The sequence below is a fragment of the Conger conger genome, chromosome 13 (assembly GCF_963514075.1).
Source record: "Conger conger chromosome 13, fConCon1.1, whole genome shotgun sequence".
Lineage (NCBI taxonomy): Eukaryota > Metazoa > Chordata > Actinopteri > Anguilliformes > Congridae > Conger > Conger conger.
Genome location: NC_083772.1, coordinates 45,198,359 through 45,209,534, shown reverse-complemented (window position 1 = coordinate 45,209,534; position 11,176 = coordinate 45,198,359). Strand labels below are relative to the sequence as shown.

General features: G+C 43.5%; 1 protein-coding gene across 1 annotated transcript; it reads right to left on the bottom strand.

The window, feature by feature from the left end:
- Positions 1 to 4,515: 4,515 nt before the first annotated feature.
- Positions 4,516 to 8,170, bottom strand: LOC133107632 (beta-crystallin A1-like). Its single transcript, XM_061216650.1, has 5 exons — positions 8,045 to 8,170; positions 6,580 to 6,698; positions 6,086 to 6,227; positions 5,687 to 5,829; positions 4,516 to 4,767 (listed from the first exon to the last, which is right to left on the bottom strand). Exons 1-5 carry the CDS (start codon positions 8,081 to 8,083, stop codon positions 4,620 to 4,622), a joined length of 591 nt encoding a protein of 196 aa, XP_061072634.1. The 5' UTR covers positions 8,084 to 8,170; the 3' UTR covers positions 4,516 to 4,619.
- Positions 8,171 to 11,176: the final 3,006 nt, after the last annotated feature.

Here is an 11,176-nt window from a genome sequence, read left to right as displayed (position 1 = left end):
CCAGAGGAACTCACAAACGTGTGCTGGGGAGGAGAGGTGCCCCCGGCGTCGCAGAGGGAGAAATCCTCTATGAGGGACCGCAGCAGAGCGCTAGAACAACCCTGCCTAGGTCCTCTGTGGTCCTCATCTCTAAAAACACAGTTTAAATCTCGCCCTATGACAATGGGCATTGTGCAATGTAGAAGTGGTGATCATTTTGTAAATAGGGAGACCCTCTCTGCTACACTGGTGGGGCCGTACACGTTGACAACCCGTGGGGTGACATTGGCTCAGGCAGTAAGAGCAGTCGTCTGGCAGTCGGATTGTTTCTGGTTCTATCCCACCCTGAGTGTATTGAAGTGTCCCTGAGCAAGTCACTTCACCCCAAAATGCTCCTGACGAGCTGGTTGGTGCCTTGCACGGTGTGTGAATGGGTGAATCAGAAGCATCAATTGTACAATTGGATAAAGGTGCTATATAAATCCAACCCTGAGTGGGGAACCCCCAATCTCGAGGTCAGAAGATTTGCCCACTCTCCACGATGTTATTGGATGTTATTCTGACAAAGGGATTTTTAATCAACGTGCCTTCCAGTGTGAATGAAAAAGGGTTTGTGTATAATAAAGTTAGGGAAAATGCTGGTCACAAAGCATTGCGTTTTGTATCCACCTTTCTAGTGACCATGGTTGTTCACTAGATTTTACAGTGCATTATGGGATATTTCTAGTGCCCTAAAAATGTGAGTAAAATGACTGAATTCGGAAACTAGAGCAAGATAATAAGCTGTTCTAATTTGTGTGTGTTGCATGAATGTAAGTATTATAGTGTGAATGAATCTAGAAATGGCAACATAGGCCTATACACCAAATGCAGCATTAGATCATAGACCAGAGAAGTCTAGTTGGTCCAGTTCACGCAGCAAAAAAAGACTTGTTTTCCACATTGAATGCCTAGGTGAATCTCCCTACAAGATACAATAAAGAACGTAACAAATTAGCCTACTGTGTGCTTAGTGTGGAATAACCAGTGCTGGTAATACAACATTTACAACAGCCTCAGCTGACTTTAAACATGAAGCTGCAAAGCTGCATAATGACAGCAGAAAGCATGAACGTCTGCACAGAGATAAATACATGACGCAAGGAGCAGCTCCCTTGCCACGGGTATTCAGGTCCTGCCCACCGTAATAAAGTAACTGGACCAAGGAAGTGCTTTTGCCCATAGGGGTAAAGTTTAAAATTTGTATCTGTTAATGAGCAATTACACAACTCATTCTTCAAACAATGTGTGTTGCATATCAGTCGATTTTAGAAAATTATTATACTTATTATAGTATATAGCCGAAAATTATAGGTATGAAAAATAGGTTATGAGTACATTTTCTTTTTCTTTTTATAAGGGGGGGGGGGGGGGCTGAGGGGAATTTGCACTTATTTGCACTGTGCATTATTGTTGTTATTATTATTATAATAATAAAATTAAAAAAATTGTATTTAAAATTTTTCCAAAAGAGAGTTATGTGTTGTGTTATATGTTCTCTGCAAGCGAGTAAAGCTCTAATTCTTATGCCCCCGCACAGGTGACAGCCATGGCTGGAGGCATTATGTTTTCGGGTTGTCCGGTCCGTTATTCGTCCCATTTTATGAACATGATATCTCAGGAACATCTTGAGGGAATTTCTTAAAATTTGGCACAAATGACTCAAAGATGAACCGATTAGAATTTGGTGGTCAAAGATCAAGGTTGCGCTGACCTGACAAAAATAGGATAAAATTATGAAGTGATGACATTTTCATTTCCAAGAGGTCATAATGTTTTACTTACCATTGTAGCTGGGAAAGCGATCTTGGGTTATTTTGCTTGTTGATTGGTAATATAATCATGAGCAGATATTTTAGACAATTGAAAAAAAAATTTTTTTCAATTGTTGTTGGTTTGACAAATGTTTTGTTCTGTTTTTGACAAAAATTATTTGTTTAAACGCGCAATTTTATCCAAAAATGTAAATCATTAAATATTTCTCTGGGTCTTATCATTCCACTACTCTGCCTTTAACTAAATATTCAGGTTGTAATGATGTTGTTTACATTATAGGTAACACCAATGAGTCTGGACAGACAGGGATGTGAACTGCGACTTGACTGGTTGGCGGAGGTATACAACTGTGGCGGTTATTTCGCTCTGGTTATATTGACATGCAAAGTTTCCTTTGAAATATGCTTTTATTTGAATGTTTTAATGTCCTTTATTGCACTGTTTTCTATTTTGCACTCAATTATTCTCAATTCACTTTAATATGTGTGTTTGTTGTACGTCGCTCTGGATAAGGATGTAATGTAATGTAATGTAATATTAAACACCATTGCACCATTTTTCATTTTAATTTCATTAAATGTAAATATCCACATCTGAGATGATATGCATTTCTATTGTGTAAGGCCATTGGGAAAATGGTGCCACCAAAACAGGTGCATGTGCATGAACTGATAAAGTCAGAATCAGCATTGAGAATCAAGACAAAAGATACAAAGGAATGTGTTCAAGTTGGCTTAACCAGGCCAAACTATCAGAGCTCTTCATCTGAGGAACCTTGTGCCCAGGGAAATTTATTTTCATGAGGCCTGTTAAGGAAGTACCATTAGCACTTTGGTTTGTTGTTATGCATTAAGTGCATAGGATAAAAAGTGTATGAATATAAAATGTTCCACATTATTTCTGCTTTCATCGCCTTAATGTAGGCCTAGTGTGCAATGAATACAGGCCTCTCCAAAATGTAGTAAAATAACTTAATGTGCAATTCCACAGCAAACTTTTTTGATGACAGTTGAAAGGTTAGTCTGGAGCCCTGGTTAGTGCCCAAGACTGCTCTCCAGAGTCGGGCTGAAGTTTGATGTACTTTTAGAGAATGTTGGAATAACAATTGATAATTTTGTGCTGTTTTGTAATAATCAAAGCAGTTGATTATTTCATATAAGCCATGGTTAGCTCACTTGCTAGTAACATTAATCAACAAAAACGCTAGCAAACCAAGCTTCTTTGCTTTTTCACTGAGAGAAACTGACAAGTAACGTTAGGTGCATTGAGAACAAGTGGAAAGATCTGAGGGAGAGCTAAAGAAACGCTAACTTTCAGTGATGTAGGGATCCTGTCAATCATGTAGCGTACACAATAATTATATTTATAACATTATTAAGCACTGGACAAACTAATTAACCTGTGGTACAGGTTGCTCAAAACATTTCTTACAGAAACAGTAAAACACCTGTGCAGAAGAGACCAGAAAAAGAAGAGTACAAACAGGAGACAGGAAATATTGAGAGAGAGAGAAAGAGAGAGAGAGAGAGAGAGAGAGAGAGAGAGAGAGAGAGAGAGAAAAGAACCACTGAAAGATAGCACTGGTGACAGGTGATCATCAGGTGGTCAATTTTTCAGACTACAGGCTACTGTAGACTAGTTACAACAAGGGGTGTTGAAACAAGTAAGTGGATATTGTCCTTAAAAGCCTGCTAAATTGCTTAGACTGTTAAGACAATGACCATCTATTCAGTAAATTATACATGATCTCTGATAGTAAGAAAAGTAAGACTATATAGACTAGTGTAATTTTTCAGTTTTATAAAAGTCCCTATTTAATCCAAAAAGTATTGCCTAAAATGCCACCCCCCTATCTTTATCTGTCCATGTAACTGCAATTCAGGGCTCAGCCCCCCCTGACATACAATCCTACAATCGCCCCTGGTGACATGAGTGATTTGGCACTCTCTTATTGACTTTTACTACTGTAACCTGCACTACAGCCTGCAGTTTTAGACTAAATATATGTTACCTGAATACGGTAGTTTTGGTTGTGTTGTTTGAGTAGAATGTGAATACACTGCCCTCACCTCGGATGCTCCAACATTTTACCAGCCAGTTATCCACGAGGTGGAAGGACCAGAGGCACACGTTACCCTGGTTCATCTCCACAGAGCCAATAGGTAATGTCTTATCCTGTTACTTTTTCATTTTCATATCAGAGTGTGTGTCCCAGCAGTCCTCTGTGTAGCTCTCTCATGCCAGTTTGAGGGATCACCTGAGATCCAGGCTTTGCTGAGATTGATATGGGAAAGACAGCTTCAGGGTGGACAGGGTTATGACATAGAGTCCCAGCTGGGTAAGGTTATGGGTGGTCAGAACAGATGCAGGCAGTTGATGGTCATTTAGTATTTATGTCATTGTTTAGTTCGGTCATGTTCTCTTTATTAATCGCTTTGGCACAGATGGTACAGTGATGACAATGAGAAGTCAATTCCAAGACGTCTTTAACGCCATCTTCCCCTTTCTTCACATGTTGGAATAAAAGTGCTGTAAATGTTAGCACCACAGAGCCAGGTTATAGACTTATAGCACTATAGCATCTGTTAATTAACATTAACAGCAGCAGTTGGTAAGCTGTAGTGCTACAGTACCAGGTTATAAACTTTAGCACATTTGCGCTATGGTACCAGGTCATAAACGCTAGCATGTTAGCACTGCAGCACCAAGTTGGCAGTCCATGATCTGGGGTCTCGCAGGCATATTGAAGTAGTGGGCAGGAGGTGGGGCCATTAGGAAGAGGAGGAGGAGGAGGAGGAGGAGGAGGGAGAGGAAGGGCATCCCACTCACTGCTGGATCCTTCGGATGGACTGGATTTGGAAGGTCTGGGCGTGGGTCCCCCACTCCCTGTAATGTTTGTATTCGCCTCCGTGACGATCGCACTCCATGATGTACTGGTAACCGCGGTAACCAGGGTACTGGTAGCACACCCACCTAAGGAGGTAAGAGGGGAGCCATCAGAAGCATTCTCACTGGCCATCACATGACATGCACCTGCTATGAAAAAGTATGAGGCACATGTAAGACAATTCCTTAAAGTGAAGAAAAAAGCATACTGTAAAGAGCACTTAGTTTCAGTATTTGTTGTTATCACCATTCGCCTTTAAAACAGCATAATTTCTCTTAGGTACACTCCCGCAGTTTTATTAGAAAATCAGCTGGTAGGTTGCTCAAAACATTGCTTCCGTCTTGCTTCCGGCTCTCTGTCCCTGTAATTTCTTGTAAAATGTAATCTAAAATTTGTACTTTTCTGCTGACACACACGTATAAAACAAAAAAGAAACACCTAAGACTATATTTATGCACAAAATAAATATGCCTAAGACTTTTGCTCAGTGCTGTACGCTAGTGAGTCATTACACATCACATTATCCAGAGCGACTAACACAGCTTACCTTCAGAAAGATCCACTCCATGTATACAGGTTAATATTTACTGAGTACTTCAGTGCTTCAGGATAAGGACCTCGCTCAAAGGTACAACACCGAACCTGTCGCTAACCATTATACCAGGCAGCAGAGCATGCAGTTAGCCATTTACTGTACATCTGAAAATAAGCTGATATTTATTACAGCTCAACAGCTGTGCTGTTTCTAAGCTGTAAACTGCCATCTAGCATTGACTCACCACCCAATACTGTCTGAGTTTATCTGATATCAGAGTTAGGGTACCCCTGAGTTTCCATCTCAGAGTTAGGGTACCCCTGAGTTTCCATCTCAGAGTTAGGGTACCCCTGAGTTTCCATCTCAGAGTTAGGGTACCCCAGAGTTTCCTCTCAGAGTTAGGGTACCCCTGAGTTTCCATCTCAGAGTTGGGGTACCCCCGAGTTCATTCTCAGAGGTAGGATACTCACGCGCCACTCTGGACCTGCATGGAGCCAATCTCGTTGTTGAACCAGCCCATGGCCTGCAGGGAGGGGTAGTCATCACACATCTCCCACTGCCGGCCCATGAAGTTCTCGCCCTCGAACACCATCATCCGGCACTCCTTATGGGTCTGTGGCAGGAAGCAGGGGAAGCACTCAGACACTCAGCACCCCACAGCCCCCTCTGCTGCCTTTCATTTCACTCTTCACATTGTATTCCCTGTTATTCATTTTGTTATGTCTATGTTTTATTTTGTCTATGATAAAAGGTCTGCATCGTCCAAGTTAAGTCATTGGTCCATTCTGCTGAAACATATATTTAATGTAAAGCTTATGTGCTGGGTATGTGCTGCCACTCTGACCTCTGGCACAGGAAGAGAAACTCACAGCGGAGCAGATGGGGCGGAAGGACATCATCCTCTCGATGTGGTAGGCGTTGTTGCCGCTCCAGGCCTCCCAGCGGGGGTAGTCTCCTCTCTCCAGGATGAACTGCTGCCCACAGAAGCTAGAGTGCTCATAGCCCACCCAGCTGCACAGGTGGACAGACACACCGAGAAGGGTTACTTCGGGAGCTTTTACCTTACATCAATGAAACCTCAGGGTTCACTGTGAATTGTGTGTGCTTTTTACCTTTTTAGGATGTTTCAAATCGCATTGGCTACATTACTGAGAATTGATTTGCGCATTAGCAGCCGTTAGCTTCATGAATGTTAGTTCACCAATTTTGACTAAATTATTCAGTTACTGGTCTATTATACAGTTACTGGTTGTATCCAGGTTGGTTACTGGGATATGAACAGCTGGAGTAGTGGGGCCTCAGGGCAGGGCCGTGGGCATGGTGTGTCCAGAGAAAGGGGTGATGGTTTGGAGGCGGGACTCACGCGCCACACTCCACCTTCAAGGAGCGGATGTTGTCCATGCAGCACTCCATGATGTTCTGGCAGGAGGCGGTGAACTCCATGCGCCTGCCCTGGAAGTACTCCTGGTCATAGACCGTGATCTGGAAATGCACACACACACTGCATCACTGCATCGCAGTGCACTGGAAATGCACACCCACTGCATCACTGCATCGCATTGCACTGGAAATGCACACACACACACACACACACACACACACACACACACACACATTGCAGCGCACTGGAAATGCACAGACACTGCATCACTGCATCACAGTGCACTGGAAATGCACACACACATTGCAGCGCACTGGAAATGCACACAGACACTGCATCGCAGCGCAGTGGGAATGCACAGACACTGCATCACTGCATTGCAGTACACTGGAAATACACACACACACACACACACACACACACACACACACACACACATCACTGCATCACAATACACTGGACACACACACACACACACACACATCACTGCATCGCAGTACACTGGAAATGCACACAGACACGCACACACACACACACACACACATTCATCACTGCATCGGAGCACACTGGAAATGCACACACACACACACGTATCACTGCATCGCATTTCATTTTCAATAAAATTGAGCTTTTATTTCATCTTTTAAAAAAAGACTGGATATACACTCACCGAGCACTTTATTAGAAACAGTTTTACTTTATTACACCAACTTATTCATGAGATTATCTGATCAGCCAATTATGTGGCAGGAGTGCAATGCATGTAATCATGTAGATACGGGTCAGGAGCTTCAGTTAATGTTCACATCCACCATCAGAATGGGGAAAAATGTGATCTAAGTGACTTTGACCATGGAATGATTGTTGGTGGCAGACAGGGTGGTTTGAGGATTTCCTGGGATTTTCACACACACTAGTCTCTAGTGCAAAGAATGGTGCAAAAACCAAAAAAGAATCCAGTGAGCAGCAGTTCTGCAGACAGAAATGCCTTTTTAATAAGAGAAGTCAGGGGAGAATGGCCAGACTGGTCAAAGCTGACAGGAAGGTGACAGTAATGCAAATAACCACACATTACAACAGTGGTATGCAGAAGAGCATCTCTGAAGACACAACGCATCATAAATCTAAGTGAATAGGCTACAGCAGTAGAAGTCTAAAAAATAAGTCTAATAAATACCTAATAAAGTGCTCACAGAGTGTATATATATATAAATATGCTCACATTGGCTTTGTATGCACAATTAACATGGTCCTCAGTGTAAATCTCCAGTGCTCAATGTGGACTGTGAACTGAATGGGCAATTTAAAACAGGACTAGATTTGGGGAAGTGTTTGGTTTGGAGAAGAATCCTGGAATTATTAAAACGACCTGGGTTTTGGGGTTGGGCTTTAGAGGGAGTGTTTGGAGGGTGTTGAGAAAGCGTTGGGTTTGGGGGTTTGTACTCACCTTCCATGGGCCCATTGGCATAGGGTTTGTCAGAGCCATTCTGTATCAGAGCTTATTACTGACCTGCCAGGGACACAGAAACAGCCTATCACTGCACTCTGCTGCGATCTGCATCACACAGACAGCCTATCACTGCGCTCTGCATCACACAGACGGCCTATCACTGTACTCTGCATCACACAGACAGCCTATCACTGCGCTCTGCATCACACAGACGGCCTATCACTGTACTCTGCATCACACAGACAGCCTATCACTGCGCTCTGCATCACACAGACGGCCTATCACTGCACTCTGCATCACACAGACAGCCTATCACTGCGATCTGCATCACACAGACAGCCTATCACTGCGCTCTGCATCACACAGACGGCCTATCACTGCACTCTGCATCACACAGACAGCCTATCACTGCACTCTGCTGCGATCTGCATCACACAGACAGCCTATCACTGCACTCTGCTGCGATCTGCATCACACAGACAGCCTATCACTGCACTCTGCTGCGATCTGCATCACACAGACAGCCTATCACCACAGTTCACCCGCCAACCCTAACCCAATCCAGCATATCACAGCACAGCCTTGTACAGGTAAATTAATGTGAATAGTGTACATATTACAATGTGGAATATATCCCCAGACTTTAAAATATAAGTGTATATTCTGTATAGTGGTATATATATACATAAACATAAAACATAAAAAAGGGTTTGATGGCAATAGGTCATTCAGCTCAATTTGGCTCATTTCAATTGAATTTTTTAAATGTATTCATTTTTTAACAAACTAATTAAATAAAACCATCACCAAACAGTAAAATAAAAAGAAAACAATCATTACAGTAATCAATAAGCACAATGAACCCCTATAAATCTTATTGTAAAAAAAAAAACATTTACACTAATGGCAATGCCCTGCTGTCACATTTAATCATCACAGGTATGCTGGCATAGATATTTCTTGCTGTACACAAGCATTCAAGCTTTTTTAGAGAAATAATCTGAAAGTCTGGGCGTGTTCTTCTCAGGACACAGAGGGACCAAAGACAGGTAAACAGCACACAGGACACGGCACAACCTCACCCGACCTACCCAAAATACAGACGTGCGCGTTGAGGGGTCCACGAAACGGTCTCTTTTGCAGGGGTGCGTTGAGGGCCCTATATACGGGGCAGGGGCGGGCGAGGGGCCAGGGCACCGGCCAGGGCTGGATCAGCACATTGCTTTGGGCTCCTTTGTTCTGCTCTGAGCCACGGGCTTTAGCGCTCCTCCGGGACAATGTGGGAGGCCACGCCCCCGACGGGCGGGGTCTGCGTTAAGCCCTGCCTCCACACTAATCCACAACCACCCCTGTGGCATCTACACTGCAGCTCAAATAAACTCTTAGGTCAGAGGTGTTCAGCGGGTGTATTTACTTGCATGGTTCTTTTCCAGATGGATTTAAAAGATATCATGATTGTGCTCCCCTCGTCCTCTGTGTATCTCTGAGCTACTTCCTAGGACCTTTTGATTATATAATGATTTAGGGCCTGATTTGCCGACACGGATTATGCCTAGTCCTTGACTAATTTAAATTTTGAATGGAGATTTTCCAAACAAAACTCAATTTAGCCTAAACTATGGCTGTGGAACCAGCTTGTAATCTCTGACATGGTTACATTTCTTACAGCCCAGTTTTAATGAAGGAAACGAATACACAAAAAAATAAAATGAGGCAAATTAACACATGACACTGAAAAATCTAATGAAATTACTCAGACAAATGTGTATTGTCTGTTCGCAGTTAAATGGGCTGATTGTGTGCCTGAAAAAGAGATTTAGATTTTGTTTGTGTATTCTGTATGTGAAAGAAAGAGATGTAGGTTATGTGTGTGTGCAATATTTACTTTTCTTATGTCTAGGCTTGGCGGCATGGATGGCGCAGTGGGTAGCACTGCCGCCTCACAGCAAGGAGGTCCTGGGTTCGAATCCCCGTCGGCCGGGGCCTCTCTGTGCGGAGTTTGCATGTTCTCCCCGTGTCTGCGTGGGTTTCCTCCGGGTACTCCGGTTTCCTCCCACAGTCCAAAGACATGCAGGTTAGGCTGATTGGAGAGTCTAAATTGCCCGTAGGTATGAGTGTATGAGTGTGTGAGTGTGTGAGTGAATGGTGTGTGTGCCCTGTGATGGACTGGCGACCTGTCCAGGGTGTATTCCTGCCTTTCGCCCAATGTATGCTGGGATAGGCTCCAGCCCCCCTGCGACCCTGTTCAGGATAAGCGGGTTCAGATAATGGATGGATGGATGGATGGATGTCTAGGCTTATTATCTGCCATATCCCAAGCAACCTTCTCTCTATGTTACATTAACACCTTCTCTCTATGTTACATTACAACCTTCTCTCTATGTTACATTACCACCTTCTCTCTATGTTACATTACAACCTTTTCTCTATGTTACATTACAACCTTCCCTCTATGTTACATTACAACCTTCTCTCTATGTTACATTACCAACTTCTCTCTATGTTACATTATCAAACAGCTGCGGAATTATTCTCCAAAGCCAATAAAAGAATACAGAGAAAAGGTGGTGATGAAGAGTGATAGATGACTGCAGAAAAGACAGCTAGATTGACGTGGGGAATGGAGTGAGGACTGGACTGTCAGGACAGACTGGGCATTTGGTAGGCCATCCCAGAGTCCTGCCTGGATGGACAGTATTTGGGCAACTGTGATGAAATTGGGTTCTTCCTGTGGCACACATGCACCCAGGCCTGCCCCCTCTCTTAACCCAAACCCGCTTTACAGATGTGTGCTGTCCCGGAATGCCCAGGCCTGCCAGGCCTACACTGGCAGGAAGTGACCACCCTGCTGTAAAATCTTGAGAAACTAAACTGGTCATAAACCTGGTTTAGCTGGGTATGAGCAACCCAACCAGCATGGCCAAACTGGTCATAAAGCTGGTCAAGCTGGTATGAGGTGGTCAACCAGCAAGGCCAAACTGGTCATAAAGCTGGTCAAGCTGGTATGAGCTGGTCAATCATCTAGTGCTGGTAGCTTGTCTGAGCTAGTAGTTGGTTGACCAGCTGGTCATGTTAAGCATGTTAAGCTGGGAGCTGGTCTGAACCAGTCAACCGGCTACCAACTGTTTC